Source organism: Acanthopagrus latus, chromosome 2, assembly GCF_904848185.1.
Source record: "Acanthopagrus latus isolate v.2019 chromosome 2, fAcaLat1.1, whole genome shotgun sequence".
NCBI classification, from domain to species: Eukaryota; Metazoa; Chordata; class Actinopteri; order Spariformes; family Sparidae; genus Acanthopagrus; species Acanthopagrus latus.
The window spans coordinates 16,152,260-16,169,541 of NC_051040.1; the positions used below are offsets into that span (position 1 = coordinate 16,152,260).

At 43.8% G+C, this 17,282-nt stretch overlaps 1 protein-coding gene across 1 annotated transcript; it reads right to left on the reverse strand.

The window, feature by feature from the left end:
- Nucleotides 1-2,942: 2,942 nt before the first annotated feature.
- Nucleotides 2,943-16,660, reverse strand: abhd15a (abhydrolase domain containing 15a). Its single transcript, XM_037084281.1, has 3 exons — nucleotides 15,546-16,660; nucleotides 6,516-6,868; nucleotides 2,943-5,429 (listed from the first exon to the last, which is right to left on the reverse strand). Exons 1-3 carry the CDS (start codon nucleotides 16,062-16,064, stop codon nucleotides 4,784-4,786), a joined length of 1,518 nt encoding a protein of 505 aa, XP_036940176.1. The 5' UTR covers nucleotides 16,065-16,660; the 3' UTR covers nucleotides 2,943-4,783.
- Between the last annotated feature and the right edge of the window lie 622 nt (nucleotides 16,661-17,282).

A 17,282-nucleotide genomic window follows, 5' to 3' on the forward strand; every position in this document is an offset into this window, starting at 1 on the left:
TTGATAGTATATTTTGGGAAATGCTGTGGATGTATTTGCTTTCATGCCAAGATCTCGATGAGAAAACTGATAGCTCCCTCATGCAGTGTATTCTAAATAGTAAGCTACAGCACAGTTTGCTTAGCACACTGACTGGAAACATGGGCAGACAGCTCGCCTGGCTCCGTCCAACGGTCACAAAATGTGCCTACCAGCACTTCTAAGGCTCATGAAACTTTATGTAAAAGTCTGTTTATCATGTACACTGAAAACGGTGTGTTGAGCGTAGAAACAACAAGTTCTTGGGTACTGCTTCTTGACTGGAGACAGACACATCCTGGACACCTGCTTCGCCATGACAACCAGCAGAAGGTACAGCAACCAGCTACAAAAACAGTACTTGAAAGGGGTGATATGTAAGAATTGGACATTTATCAAATTCATACATACATATGAATAAGGGTCAGTAGATGACTCCAGTAACCACTAACTGTAGCTGCCGTTAGCTAATTAGCTCAGTTAGCCATGCAGCTAGTAATCCAGACTGGAAGCCTGAACAGGAACTTTAGACTTGGGCAGGATGAGGCACGCTAACTTCGGTAGATGTTTCTGCAACAAAATACACAGTCAGTTCTGAGTGATATCAACTGTCATGCGTTGTACCTGTGGAACCAGAGACTTAATATTCGGCAGGAAAACGAACCAAGCCTTATATCCCAAAATGTGGGATATTGTTGATGTGTAATAGTGTAATAGTAGTACACATACAGGAAAGTCATAGTAATGTCTATCTGAAATTTATTTACGTTGCTAACATTAGCAACTAAAAGCTACTGGTCATGCCAGACAAATACGATTGCAGCAGAATAAGTACACTGTATTGCTTATCAGCTTTTTTCATTTATAAGATTAAGAATGTTATTCTACTCTGACTCGTAACTCTAAATCCTGTTTGTTCAACTCATACTGAATGCATATTGTACAAACACTGTCTAAATGTTTGGACTAACCAGTCTCTCAATCCCAATTTTCACCTTTTAACTTCCATTAGGACTCTAACGCAGGAACCACTGTGTATTTTTGAGACGGCACCAACATATTTTCTTCAATAAATCCCAATCAGAGTGTGTGCCCCAATCTACAGACCCTATGATTTTGTAAAATCAAAGTGATGTGAATGCCAGGTTCTTTGTTAATTAAATATCAGCCTTTTTCATTAAATCAGTCCCTGATCACTGAGGCAGACTATTGGGTCTGAATTGATTAAGCAAAGTGGGAAAGGGCAATTCAACCTTAATGGCTTAATTCGCTCACGGCCAATGAAAGCCGACGTTTATTGCAAGGAAATGGCGTCTACTTTTGGACATTTGTTCTGAGACTTTACATCAACAGAAAACCACGGCGGGTTGTAAAAAAGCAATTTTTCTAGCATGGTACCCCTGCTGTCGTGCTCTGTTTCAACATGTGCTGACCAGATTTTTTTTCCAGTAATAAAGACGCAGACTTTACACAGAGTTTCACTGTTCATTCTGGTAAATGCAAAGTAACAGAGAGCCGAAGGCATTATCTGGATACGAGTGTAAGGAGAAAGTTCACTGCTGAAAGTGCACGAACGGCCAAAATATTGCTTTGATAAAGTGAAACGTTCGTGAGCGCTGTTTTGTTGCATGGACACGTTCATGTGCCTGTTATGAACAGAAAGCAGCAGGAAAAAACCATGTTGGCAGTTTCTGCAAACCACCGATATGTTCCTGTGCACATGTTGCAGACTTACGCACCGTATTGACATTCCTACAAAACACAGTATGTCACGTTACGTTCACATGACCTTGACTTTCATGTCTGGAGGCTGGAGGAGATGGTGGTGGAGTGACAGGCGAGAAGTGACCACAGTTGGAGACTTTGTTACGACATTTTTAAGGGGCAAACTACTGGAGATTCCTGAAGAGGAACCACAGCATTTCACAGAGCAACCAGATAAAGATACAGAACAGAAAGACACAAAGAAATGGTAAGTTTATATCCCTGGTTTGCAGAAACTTACATGGCCAACATTTATTTGATGACTGGACAGGAGAAAGCACACCTTTTGTACGTCTATTATATAAGCATTGTTTTCTATTTAACACATTCATAGCTCTGATGTATATGTGTAGTCTGTCTGGTGACATCTGTGCAGCATCTTAACCTCTTCCCTGCTGAGTCAGTCGGTCTTATCTGCTCTTGTTTCTGCTCCTCAGCCCTGCACATGAAGCCAAAGGCCTCTGCTTCTAATGGAGACATTAGAAAACCTGATAATTAAAGGGATCCATTAAAGCCACAGCTGCTCTTCCACCCACAGTTGCTGTGCTGATGATGACTTAATTATTGACAGTTACAGAGTCATTATCATGGCTTGTTGGGTCCCTCCTACAACAGCTCTGCCCCTCAATGCAGCTTCTACTCAACACCGAGAGGGAAATGTCATCATTTGTCATCATTTGTGTCATTGTGAAAATGTGTCTGCAAAATTTTAACACATTTAACACACACATTTTAAAGTCATTGTGTATTACTGTTGAGTTTATAATGAGCCAGGTTCAGTCTTTGCATTGCTTCAGATTGCTTTTAATGGAAGAATTATATTTATCAATAATAGCGATGTAATTTACACGTGTCCCTGTGTGTGTGTGTGTCATAGGCTGTTTCTGTCTCGTAAAGAACTGTGACTCTTCCTGCAGATAATGACCGTGTATAAGAATATCCTGCACGCATGGCAGCTCCTGCATACCCCTGTGTGTGTGTGTGTGTGTTTGTGCATGTGTGTTGATGTGTAGTGGCGAGGATGTGTGTTGAAAGTGGGTCTGCAGGCACACATTTTGTGTGTGCGTGTGTGTACACTGCTGTGTTCCAGCTGTCTGAGTGGATAAGACTCAGCAGGGTGGACAAGCACTGCAGTGAATATCATACACACACACACACACACACATGCAGCTTGGAATGGCTATAGGGACTGTGCTAAAATAGGGAGTGTCTGTGAGGATTCACTCAGCGGGGGTTTGACAAGACCAAAGATCATAACCTCAGTGTGATGAGATTTGAAAGTAATGATGATTATGAGCAAAAATAGTGACCAAGATATATTATTAATCATATTTACTTTTTTAAATAATTTTATTCATCTGATTCCATCACACAAACTTACACATTTGACAGGTGGGGCATTTCAATGAAACAACAGAAGACAAAGATCTGAACCTCTGCTTTCTACTGCTCGTCGTCTGAGCTGCCCTCTGAAGTGCTTCTGGTCTAACCACATCTGACACAGTATTTATTACTCTATATCACAAGGATAAACAATTAATAGAATTTGCGGGGACCCTCCTCCTCAGTACGAAACCAGCCACCATCACATCTTCGCCACCTTCACACTCTGGGCTTCAGACGATGAGGCCGGAAAAAACTCAAAACGCGCCTTCGGCCACGAAGCTCATTAAAATAGAACCTCATTACACAGAATTCACTTCTAAAAGGTGATTGCAATCACACATGTGGTGCTCTATTCTGGGCATCAGGACATTTCCCCATACAGAAGAGACCATTCAGTAATATACACAATGAATTCTCTTCATTGTGTGCATCTAACACCAGATGAGTTCATTAAACTCTTTTGACATTTAGCTCAAATTAACTTCAGATCCTTACTGGATACTCTACTCTAGGCACAAGACTTTCACCCTTCCCCAATAAATATCCTGTCAGTGATACAAAGAATAAAAGTAAGACGCAATAGTTAAGTGTCAAGGTTTCAAATATCCAAAATGACCATGCAGCCGTGATTGCCAACACACTGTAGCTAACATGGCTGCAAACTGCGTGACACATAGTCCAACTGGGAGCAAAATACCAGGGAGACATTTGCAACACGGAGCCTTGCCCTTGTAACGTCGATGTTGCTAACTGCTGCTAACTGTAGCTGCCAGTTAGCTCAGATCGCCATGAAGCTAGCAGGGTGTTTACACCACCAACACAGGAGCTGGACCAATTGATGGAGGACGTTTTAAAGAAACGTTTTAAAGCCAGGTGAGTGGCAGGACCGTGACCCAAGAGAAAGAAAGAAATCCACTGGATGATTTTCATGTCACAGCAGCCCTGACTGCGATTTCCGCCTCCAGGGATGAAGGAGGCAGATTCAGGTGAGGTCAGGACAGGTGTGCATTTTTTCTAGTCTATGAGTATTTGTTTTTGTGAAGTTCGGGGGTTATTTATTCCAACATTTTCAACAGCGAGTCACTTGTATTGTCACACTGTGTAGAAATAATTGCTGGTTGTTCGACACATTCAGAATTGTTATGGCTTTTGCAGCTTCAGCTGCACCCGACCCCATGGCCCAGAAATGGAATTAATTAAATCAATATCATAAACTTGTGAAGACTAGTTGGCTCATTACTTCTCGTCTCTAGTCAGGGGGGCAAGATGTATGTGTGTGTTGACAAAACAGTGAGAGAATCCCTCAGTTTTAACAGCTGGCAGTGAAGCAATTTGTATCAGTCTCTAGAAAAACATATAGCCACCCATCCTGCGAGTTTAGTGTCAAGCGTTCAGCAGAACGTAACAACTGCGTGCAAGAGCTCTTGTGTTATGGCTGTGATTTATGAACACTTGAAAGCATTCTGTGCCCTCAGATCCTCACAGCCCCGGCACGTTTGTAGTTCGGTTTAACACTTTGTAGCGGAGTGTCACAGAACAAACTGAGCCTTCACATCCCAAATCCAAACGCTATCAGAAGGCATCAGTGTAGTCCATTAACTTCCATGAAGCTCCCTCATCGTGTATAGGACCTCTGCCAATTGTAAATGGCATGGATATTATGGGAGCACGCTGGCATTCGTTTACACGTACTGACGCTGCGGTGGCGGAAGGCCCTCCCGCCTGCTCCACCCCCCAGCCCCCTCCTCCTCGCGGCCAGCTGCTTCGCTCTCTCCTCTGCAGCGAAGAAGTCTGTGGTCGCCCGGAAGAATTCCAGCAGAGCTTTGTGGCTCCAGTTGACCCCGCCGCTCCCAACCCCGCTGCTTGGCACAGCCGCCGAGCCGACTGCACCGGCTGCACCAGCGGCGCTCCCCTCGGGCTGGGTGGAGAAACCGCAGTGACCTCCACGGTCAGTCAGAAGGAGGAAAAAATGCGGGTTTGTCTCAAAGAGCTCCAAGGGCACTGTGGATTGGGTGTCACCACGGATAGGGTCATCCTGAGCGCACACGGACAGAACGGGAATAGCCACTTCGTCCACATCCCTCAAGGGTTCGTTGCGTTCCCAGTAGGCATCCCACGCACCTGAGGCACCGCCGCTAGCGCCGGGCCCGGTCGGTGCTGCAGGTCCAGTCTGACAGAACAACGACTCCTCCAGGACACGCAAGGAGCAGCTGGAAAACAGAGCGTCTGTTTGTATGGTCTCACCCAGCGCCGTCTTGTACCTATGTATAGCGTTCAAGCACACAGGCACAAACACACACACACGCACGAGAAAGAACACAAACGCACATTAAACAGAGGCAACAAGAGAAAACCAGTAAATCAATTCTGAGGAGCAGCATGGGTCTCATATTCTCTTTGCAGCATTGATTTGAGAGGCTTCACCTGGGTCACGATGTCTCTCAGAATCGATGACCTGACACTGAGCAGACCATCTGTTGCTACAGTAACTTGATTGCACCCTTAATTGGCTGTGCCTTTCCAGTAAATGACTGGTGAGCACCTGCATCTGTTTTTCGTACAATCTCCAACTGTGTCTCCACTTTGGCTCACCCAAAAATCATTTTACCTGTTTCGCTGTGTTCTGTTCAAGACCTTCACATGCAGCAGATTCATGAAGCTATTCCCCAGAGTGAGCTGGAAGAAGGGAAGCTGTTTGTCTCTTTCTGTCTCTCCAAACTCATTAAGTCTGCTTAAATGAATGCGTCGATTTCCAAAAAGATTTGTATGCACTGCAAATCCGCACCCAGAAATCTGCTGTTGACCTTCTTGAATTTTGCGGGTTACCGATTGCCAATAAAAGGCAAGTTTCATACACTGATATTTTTGCAGCTCTGTTGTTCCTTGCATGTATTTAATTAGCCTAACTGCTAACGTCTGAGAATGCAGCAAAGCTGCTCGAAAGTGTTCAACGGCTAACACATTAACAGAGAACTTAACAAGAGGGATTAGCAACCTTTGTTCCTAACAAACTCCCAGGTTAGCTTAACATCATTCTGGTTAAATTCTGACCCACGCTTCTTGCCGTAGTTGTACATGCATGTATTTTTCTTGTGTGGGGGGTCGTTGCAGACATTTCAAGTGTGGTTGTATTCGGTTTTGCTTCCAGTCTCGTTAAACCTGCTGATTTCTTTGGCCTGTTGCAGCGGTGTGTCTGCGCTCTCAGATGGTGAGTAAAATGTGAACCCAACAGAAACAAGACCCAAACTGTGAAAATAAAGCTTTAAGAAATTATCCTTTAAAAGCCTACCGAGTTTGTTTGTGTCTTTCTATTCACTGGTGACATACCCCCCCAGCCCCCACCATACCTGCTGAGACATATCTTCTGGTAGAGCACCAAAGCCCACTGCAGCGGCCAGCACAGCCCGTTCTCAAACCAGCTCTGACAGCGGAACAGAGGCGACAGGCACACAGCCGCCGTCACGTAGCTGGACGATCCACACTCCCCCAGGTAAGACAGGAGAAGGCCCGACCCGCTGCTCTCGCTCACGGCGTACAGTCTCCCCGCAGGCTGTCGGTAGCGAATGTAGCGCACGGCCTCGCGCAGGTCTGCCGGGTCTCCGAACTGCTGCAGCTTGAGGGTGGTGAGCGGGGTGCCGTTGTGGCTGCGGCGGTTGAAAACTGCCGGGAGGTAGCCGTGGGACAGCGCCATTTCACACAGCTGGAGAGAGAGCGAGGGTAGACGGAGATAAATAAAAGGATGTTCTCGATATATATCTCTTCAAAAATGTGTTATGGTTTTGAAGCATTGTGGAGGATTTGCTTGGAATTATGTGTGCATAAGGGGGACATCATATCACCAGAGTAAACGCTAACTGCTTCTACAAATTGCTGCCGTTAGCTCAGTTAGCCATGCAGATAGCGGGCCAGACTGGGAGCTCAGGGCTAGCTGTTTAGCATGCTAACAACACATAGACATCATTATGAAACATCAAAACATATTTCTTTACATTCTGTTGATGAGTATAGTTGATTGTTTAAACTGTTTTTTCCTCTAATATTGTTGCTTGAGTAATTGATGTACAACATACAGTTTACCGGTTCTAAGCCTAATTAATTTGTTTGTCTCTCTGAATTGGCCACACAGTGGAACCAGCGTGACCTGCTCTCTTGGTTACAATACAACAGAATCACACAATGTCTCCATTTTGTTCCCCCACTGATTGTCTTTGCAGTCGTCACACCTGAAAATGTACAGCGCTGCTTTTTATTGTATGGAAAAAGAAATTAACCAGTCGCTTAGGGACGTGTGAACGCAGTAAAACTACAGGATTACAGGATACAGAAGTGTTGCTACCTTTAATTGTGCTGCTTCAACATGATTAAGTGCACACAGAAAAATACAGAGTAGGTTGAAACACGAACACATGGGGCATTTAGTCATATCGATGAATCACATGCGTATAGTTTCACCTGTTTCTGATTTGAACAGTTGAAGAGCCAACTCTAGTGAAACACATTCAATATTCGGCTAATTTGACCAAAATGTGAAACATCAGATAATTGATATAAGGTTTTCTTAACATGTATGTCTAATTTAATCAGTGTACGTCAATAGCACCGATGGAATGTAACTAAGTACATTTACAGACATTTAGGTACTGCACTTAAAGAACATTTTGAGGTACTTGTACCGTATTTCCATTTTCTGCTCCTTTATACTTTCACGCCACTACATTTTAGAGACAACTATTGTATCACTGCACTACCTTTATTTCAGAGCTTTTTATCACTTTGTAAAATTAATTTATTTTATCTGCACTCAGATTAAAAAAAACAAAAACAAAAAATTAACCAAAACATTATTAACATTATTATTATTATTTAAAAAATGCTGAATATTGGATCTAAATAAGTGTAAATATGTGTTAATATATGTGAAGATTACTTTTATGTAAATACATTTATTGCCAGAAAATAACTACATGAGTACCTTAAATTGCAGACATTCTAGATTTTTTCACAAGTAATATTCGTATGGGTGACTTAATTTCAACCAACGTAATATTTTAATACAACATCTTTACTTTCACTCAGATACGACTTTTAGGTACTTGAGTAAACAGCACCGCCATAAACATACGTTGTAAACTTAGCAAGACTTTTTGGCTTCATTCAGCTCACAGAAAACATTTTTTTAATACTTTAAATGCCGTGGAGAGCGTAGGAGAAGTATCTATCCTTAATGTAATGTAAAAAGAACATCTGTGTGCAAAACTGCAAAATGTATCATCACGTAAAAAACACGGGAAAAACACGATTATTTCACACAGCAAGTATCACTGAATATGAGGCTGTTCTGCTCCCCAACAAGCCTTTTCATCTTTCAGGCACAAATGATTTTCATCATTTTCCCCCACCATCCAAGGCTCTCGAGGATCTGGCTCTTCAAACTCTGATGGCACCGCTGGTTATTTATCCTCTGCATGTTGACTGCTTGCTGGCCTTGCCACTGTTATTGTGTGAAGTACTGGGAGCAGACTAAATACATAACTTCTTGTACTGTAAACATAAATTCACCAAATCTCAGCGAGTGTTGATATTATAACTACCGCAGATTCTCATGAGACATATCTATTTCTATCATATCCAAAGAAGCGGAGAAACAACACTCGGGACAGTTCACCAGACATTAATCAATTTAAGCCGTAACTTCTAAACACATAAAATGTGAAAAGTAACGAACAGGAGGTTTTATTGCTAGCAGAACAAAAATGACAGTTTCATAAATACATTACACTGAAAAGCTCTCCAGGCAGAGGCTGCTCCAGTCAAAGCTCAGTAAATTACCTTTAGAATAAATTATACAAATCCATTACAGTGTCTGGAAACACCAGGAGAAGATTTGCCTTCCCTCTAAATTTGCGGTGTCACTCTGCTTCGCCTCAACTTGGGAGGTTTTTTTTTTTTTTAATTGCATCAACGTTTCAAAAATGCAAAAGCTGAGCAAATGAACACTCAGGTTTGTATGAGTTAAATTCTGCGTAAAATCTGCAGAGAGGCCTGCGAGGAGGAGCTGCAGAATCCACTGCATTAAATATTTACCAGCTGAGAAAGACTGCAGAAGCATTTCTGCCACTAGAACAGGAAGAGGATTCAGTCGTCCAGATACATGACGAGGCAGCGTCGGCGCGGAGCTAACACACCGGAACATCATTCATTGAATCTTCCGTGGTTCATTCCATAGATACCATTTCCAATCATTGTGGTTCAAGAGGAGGCTGTTCGGGGGAGGGGAAGAGAGCAATTGCAAGTGAATATGAATCATGTGAGCTCAGTTTCATCTCCAAAGATACTGAGAGACGCGATCAGATATTTTGTCATTTAAAATGGGAGCAAATGGGAGCGAGCCGGCGCTGAGTGATGAATGTTGCAGCTGAGATTCAATTAGGTGAGCGGAGTGTAGAGGGATTTTTGTCCGGCTCATGCCAGGCTTTAATACAGCAACACTGTGTAAACTTGTGATGACTCACTGTGTGAGTCAGCCACCATAACAGGCACAGTGAGTGCTGAGTAAGGACTGCCCAGTGTGAGATACTAAACACACCTTGAGGATGGCATATAAACGTTTCATTAACAGCATTGGCTGGTCAGGAAAAGCTCGCTCTGATCCGTTGTAGAATTTTTCATTAAAAAGAAATCTACTTTTTGTCTGGAAGTGAAGCGGTGACACGCGACCATCAAGGAAGATTTTTTTGGGGACAGTGTGATGAATGATTAAACTGACGCAGGTCCAAATGTTGGCATATGGCATTTTGCAAACCACAGACACTAGGGATGGACGACATACATCAGACAGATAAATTATTGTCCCATTAATGGCAAGTTGACTTTAGCGATAATTGGCAGATGTAAAGAAATTGCAGCCGATACATCTAGCCAACAATACAAAGTCAAAGTGCGTCGTCTACACACAGCAGGGGGTGGTATGCACCTTCAGTGTTGTTTTGCGAGCAGCCAGTAAAAACAGAAGAACAACTAACACGCTGATGTCAAAGTGCTGCGCCTGTGTAGAGCCAAGCATGGTAGACAGCAGCCACACGTCATCACAGCTGTGGAATATCAAGTAAACCATCTTTGCACATGACATCTGAGCCTTTCTTGCTGTGCGTGCATGACAAAATGATAAATGTTGGTTTTTGGTATCGTTTTTTTTATTGGTATCGGTCATGAGAGTCAGGTGATTATCAGTTATCGTATCGGCTGAAAAATATCTGTTGTTTAGAGAGGCGCACATTTTTTCTGCCCACTGCGATGACTGGTGAAGGGAAACACTATTCCTATTTTTCCTATCGATCACAATGAAATATAGTAACAGTCTTTTTCATGGATCATATTTGTGCAAGTTCCTGGCAGACCTTTCCCTGAAATGTTACACTGACATTGTGTTTTGCTTTGTTTTTTTCTGAGCGAGATCTCAGCTCCTCTGCAGAAAGAGTGCAAAATCCCGAGAGTGGCTCGTCCAGCAGTTTCCTGCCAGAGCTGATAAACTGTCAGCTCGGTGACAAATTCCTTCGGCAGGGACTCCAGACACCGCACAGCATGCCAGCTCTCGTACACACATGCAAGAGGCAGCGTCACCTTCTGTGCCGAGACGATGACAAAAAATAAAGACGCCCCAACGTTCGCCAACATTAAATAGTGTGATCTCCGTCTGTGAGACCACCTCACAAGCTTTGAGCAAACCTCGGCAGCTTCACCGGGACGTGTGACCACACGTTGAGTCAAATTAGGGATGTTATTCGATTAAAAGCCTTTTAGAGGCAACAAAGCCTATCGCTACAACGCTCTGTCCTCTGTTCAGGTCAATAGTTTGCCTAAATACTCTCCAGCAGGGCTGTGATACACGTCCAGGGAATAGATTTTCTCTTGTGAGTTAGACAGTGAAAAAGTGCAGCCGCTGTTTTTACAAATAAGGGAGAATATGTTTGTTTTTGTGACACTTTTGTGGAACACGATATATTCTGCTGTGCTGGCTCACCCAGCATGAAGAATACATTAAATCCCCTCTAATATTTTCACTGCTCTGCTGATCTAAATCTAAATTAAAAGTTTCTCTATTTTTTTTTATATAATTAAAGCCGTGACTGCCATCTTTAGAGTCTACTGGTTGGCTGTTATTTAACTAATCACATGAACTCTAAATATAACTGAATAAAAAATGCAGAGGGGGGTTTCTTCTTCAGAATTTTGCATCGAGCAAAATCATTTTTTGCACTGCTTGAGAAGAGTGTTGAGTTCAAATATGATGACACCCTGGATACAGGTTTCTGGGAAAGTCTCACAAAGGCAGGCAAAAGTATGGACTTTGAAATATATTCTGCAGTTGCAAGACAGTTTATTCCTTTAGGCTCCATTTCAAAGTGATAAGCTTCATGGAAAAGGGGCAGGAAGTTATGAATAAAGATAACGCCACACTCCCCGGCACTTTCTCCATGTCATAGCTCCTGTTCCACAGATTTCCACGTGGAGGGTTTGTCACATTTGGCTCATGGTAAAGCTGAAACACATACTGGGGTTTTCTGTCCATATTCTAGGGTGAATGAGTATACACTATTGTACTGGCTGGTAAAAATGACGACACCTTTGTCACACGAGCCACGCTAAATCTTGTTGCCTCCTGAAGGCCTGAGCACTGATAACTGACACGGTCTGGGTCACAGGTTTGCCTTTTCTCTCAGTGTCTGAACCCAAAGTTCTTCCCGATCCCCTCCTGTCCCCTCCACACACTTCAAGCGTTTTTTTGAATGGTGCAGCAAACCTCAAAGCTAAAGCTGAAGATAAGCTCTTTACGCACATAATCATTGTTCCATTTTCGAAAAACTGAGAGCCAACACCTCAAAATAAAGTCCCTGTCCTGACACTAGAGTGCACTCTGCTACGTCGACACCAAACTGTGAAATTCGCAAAGAGACGAAAGGGCAGAAAACTCGATCTGAAGCCCGTTTGCCCGCTCATCGTCATTGTTCTCTGTCAAAGCTATGACGTGATTGCAGGTATTTGATCCACGGCAGCAGCAATACACAGATATTGGTCCATTTGTGCCAATTATCTACAGTGGCTCTGGAGCATTGCACTTCCAGTAATGCCCCAATGATTGAGACATTTTCCTTGAAAGAAGACTGATGAAGTAGAACTGCTATCATTACCTGTATCAACGATCCAATCCGGACTGTTAACGGTAAAACTTTCCACGAGCGTCAAGCCTTCATCCTATCCCATGAGGAATCTGGAAAAGCTGCTCTCTCAGCAATCAGAACGCAAAAAAGCAACGGTCTGAATAACAATAATTCTAAGTGCTGAAGTGTAAATTACACATAATGACCAGATTGTATCGTACCTCCTATCTGTGAGGAATGAAAAATGCTTGATCTCAGGAAACCAGCGCCAAAAGCATTCTGAATGAAATGCTTATGACTGTAAGTAGGTCACAAAAGTTACGGTGAAAACTGCTCTCAAGTCAACGTGCTCCGTCAGGGAAGAGTGACGCGCGTAAATCGCATGAGGCGAGGGCAGCTGCAAACATCTGGGCGTCTGCTTCCAGGAACATTAATGGCCTTTCATCAACACGCCGCTCTGAGCGCTGATCACAGGCCGCCGGGACTCGTTCCTGCACGTCTGTGCGCCACCTCATCGTTTGCGCGCCGTCTTTTTGATGCTGAGGATCGAAAGTTGGAAGTGATCAGGAGAAGTGATCAACAGGGGTGCAACTATTCTCCAAACCCACAATCTGATTCTATTCAAATATCGTTTTGCAGCACTGACAGTTACGCCATTGTTCGACTATTGACCGAACCGATCTGACTTTTTCGAATTCTTCTTTAACGCAGCTTTATGTAAATGTGTCTGAATCCTGCCAGGCTGCATGAGACAAAAGGAGCATGAGATGAACTGAAGGTAAAAAAAAAAAAAAAAATATGAATGATTAAAGAAAGAGATGGTTCATTCATAAATTCATGAGCCTCCTGAAGTGTGTACACTTCAAAAAGAGAGTCTACATCCCCCGCTCTGTTTCTTCTCCCTGTCACAGATAAAGAACCGCGTGTGTGTGTGTGCCCACGCAAACATAAGCTCTTTTTTTTTTATCTCTTCCTCCGTATGACACACACACGCACACACAAACACACACACACACACACACTGGGTTATACACAGTGAATCTAAGCAGTGACAGGAGCAATCTTAATTGGTGTATATCCCTTGTGGTGCCTCAGCCTCCAGCCCTCCCAAGCGTAACTGGCTGACAGATTCACAAATACTCTCTACTCTGATGATGCATGAGGCACAGATCTGTCTCAGCATGACAATTACTTTTCATCTTTCCATTATCTTTTTTTTTTGGGGGGGGGGGGAACTTGATCTCACCACATATTTATAGTCTGTAGTAACACTCTGTCTTCCCTCTACTTGCGTCTTCTTCTCCTCTCCTCTGTCATCCTCTGGAGCTCTTCACCCCAGATTTATGTCAAACACACAAGACTTCTTGCGGAGTCGTGACTTCTGACATGCTTCTGACAGTGAGCCTGCGACGGACCTCCACACAGAGCTATTAGTATGAAATGAAATGAGCGAGGCTGATGCCAGGTGCCCAGAGCTCGGCGGGAGCCAGCGGGCATTCATGTGGAGCGGCGCTGCACTTCCCCAGGCCCCTCAAGTCAAGCGATGCTTTGTAATCCCTCACTCAATTACCTCAGTCAGTGTATTGAAAGAGCGGTTGAAAGGCTGGTGCTGCCTCCGCATCTGCTCTTTTTAATTTTTTTTTTTTTTTGAAACCACACTGCTTTTTTTTTTTTTTTTTTTTTTTTCAAACTGAGCTTGGCATGCCCTGAGCTAACACGATTGCCTTTTGCCCAAATGGTTATTGTTGATTTGCATTGGCATCGTCCCACGTCTCTTTTGAATTATTGAATGTCTGGCTTCTATTTTGACCCGTTGAACACTTGCAAAAATACTCTCAGTCTATGTGCGTGCATTAAATATGCATCCTCTTGCTTCTCTCTTCAACCCTCCGAATTTGAAAGTGATGTATTTTGGCTTTGAAAATGTTTCACTTCTACTTTTTCAAAGTGTAGAAATGCCTCTGTTTGAATACGCTGTCAGAAATAGGGGTACAGCCGAAGTCCTCGAGGTAACTATGTGTACCTCTGAGGGCCTGAGTGGTACATATATGTGCACCAATGTTTCTAAATGTGCCCTTTTTTTAAAAGGTTGATTTTGCCACCTTAAGTTAAGATACAAAAACTGCCACCAGAGGTACGACACTCTGCTCTTTAATCTACAGACCACAAAGGTTCAAATAAGTACCCAGTGTCAGGGGGGATAACAGATATACATTAGAGGGGACTGACCCAGTAACAAGCTGATTTGACCCTGAAGCTACAAATATAAACCCTCTTCTCTAACAGTGTATGAGAGGACAACAACACCCTGTCAAACTGTCTTGTACTGTGACACGGAGCAGGAAAGCTCAGGATACAAAGACCGCTGTCAATGAAATGGATGCAAATGAGTTTCTGGGAATATTTTATGACACAGTAACAACGTTATGATTCTGTCAGTGTCCACAGACATGAGAGAAACTACTGCTTTATACCTTAATGAAAGTTGTATGGTTTGTGGATTATCTCTTTGGTATATTTGAGGACTTAACCTACTATTTTTATTATGAACCTCGGTAGGGGTGCATCTAACATTAATCTCAATTGTCGATTAGCCTAATCTGTTTGTTATTTCCTTGGTTTATCAATAGATTCTTTGTCCAAAAAGTGGCAGAAAATTCATAAAAAAATGCTGTTTACTATTTCCGCTCATCTGGAAATGTCTCGTTTTGTCTACAACCAGAACATATTCGGTCTGCTGTCATAGCAGAGTAAAGAAACCGGACAATATTCTCATTTTAGATTTTTTAAAAAAAAGCTGCAGAATAATTTAATGAATGACAGCTAATTGATTAATCGGGGCAGCGCTGAACTTTTACATTTTGTGTGACTTCCTGTTCAATTTCTACATGAAAACGACTCATCTATGGTTCAATGTGCACTACTTAGTATAATAATATCATACATATATATCCAAAATATTAACAAGGTAATAAAAGAAACTCAGATATATTTCTTGATATATCCTCAGAGGGGGAATAAGGTGCCCAGAACAATGTTGGAGAACAGAAAGATCCAACACATGGACACAAAGTTCACCAGTATGAAGTGTTGTTGTCCCACAGTCAACCAAATGAGGATCTCTTCAAAATTAAAATCCCCTGAACTACATGTGGCGCATTTAATCGAGTACTATCTCTACAAAATGCTTATTATTTCATCCGAGAGCGCGCAGATTACCTTCAGCACATTTCTGGTGATCTTCCCAAAAGAGTTGGGGATGATGAGCAGCACGGGGCTGGTGGAGTGGCTGGAAGTCCTGCGTCTCTTCTGGTAGGATGGCACTGCCCAGTCCAAGGCCACCAGTCCCTCGTCGCTCAGCTGCAGGTTGTCCCGCACGAACTGGACCGGGCTGTCGTAGGGCCAGCACGCCTCGTACACGCTCTGCAGGAAGGCGCTCGCCCTCCACGTCCAGCCGACGCACGGGGAGTAATCGCTGAAAGTCCTGCAGTGCTTCAGGAGGTAGTTGGCCAGCGCGGACGGCTTGCAGATGAGCGCCACGGTGCGAGCTTTGACATCCCCGGTCCCGGCGCCCGCACAGGCCGGCTGCACGCCGTCCATGTCCTTCGCCGCCTGTTGCGAAATGCCCAGCCCTTGAAGGAGCGCATCCGTCTGGCTCACGGTGCCAAAATACTTCGAACCTGGCCATATCAAGACCGCCAGGATCACGAAGCACAGAGCCGCCAGCCATTCCAGCATTGGCACGGTCGGGCAGAGCGAGGCTTTTTATCCACACCTTAATCTGAAAGTTGATAATTACACATTGACGCTACAGAAAACAGTCTCACGGACACATGCTTAGAGAGAGAAAGAGAGAGAGAGACGATCTGTTTGTCCCGGACTGATGCTCAGCTCGGTGAAGTTTGGTGCTCCCCTCCGGTGCCAAGGCGCACCGGTCGGTCCCCTCGTCGTTGTAGGCGTGCTCGCTCAGTTACGCGCTTCTGTTGTTCCAGCTCATTCCAAATCCGACTTCGTCTTTCCCGGTTTTGTTTGCAGGCACTAATTTAAATAGAACGCGCAGATCCCGCCCGTGTGTCATGCGTCCAGCTCGAGCTGGTGCAGAAAGCGTGGCTGTGCAGGACTGCGCTCGGCCGGCGCTTCAACCCAACAGCTTTGAGCGCAGGAACTGCCGAAGAGCAGGCTGGAGGCTGGAAACGCCTCCCCCCACATCACGCCCAACCCCTCCAAGAGTGAGCAGGTACCCCGTGATGATCGCTGGTTGTAGTAGACTTCCCCTTAAATTACTTCCAGTACACCCACTACAAACATCCTGAGCGTTCATTCCCTCTGCAGTGTAGCCACAAGTCTCTCTCTCTCTCTGTCACCCCTGTAGTGATCATTGAGTAATCTGTGTGAATTCCTTCTGATTAAGTATGGCAGCATGTGCTCACTGTTACCAGTCATGCTTACAAATTACCAAAGAGGGAGATAAAGTGATCTGCTATGAGCCTCAGAGGAAAAAGCAATGAAACCTGTTGGGCAGCTCCTCTTTGTTATGTCAGTAAACAACTTCAGGTTTTGCTCGGTTTGGTAACTAAGTTGAAGGAAATGGTGAAAGTAGGCCAACGTGCCTCGGACCGCAGACTGTGATGCACAGCAGCGCTGCAGACACAGTGTTTGTGCGGGCTTATAACATTTATGTAATGTGATAACCTCCTCTCTGCTATTTCTGAGGCCCCACTCCTCTTTCTACTATCTGCAGCTCAAACGGAAGAGAACAGAGATTGTCGTCCACATAGTTGCTCCCTCTCTTTGGAATTTAAAGGCTTACTTCACTAATTTTACACATATTAGTGTGTTTGCAGGTTTGGAAACACTTCTGCAAATGTAAACAAAAAAAAAACAAAAAAAAAAACAACAACAAAAAATAGAATATAAATTCTGTTGTGGTTCCACAGGAAGCTGTATGTAGTCTGA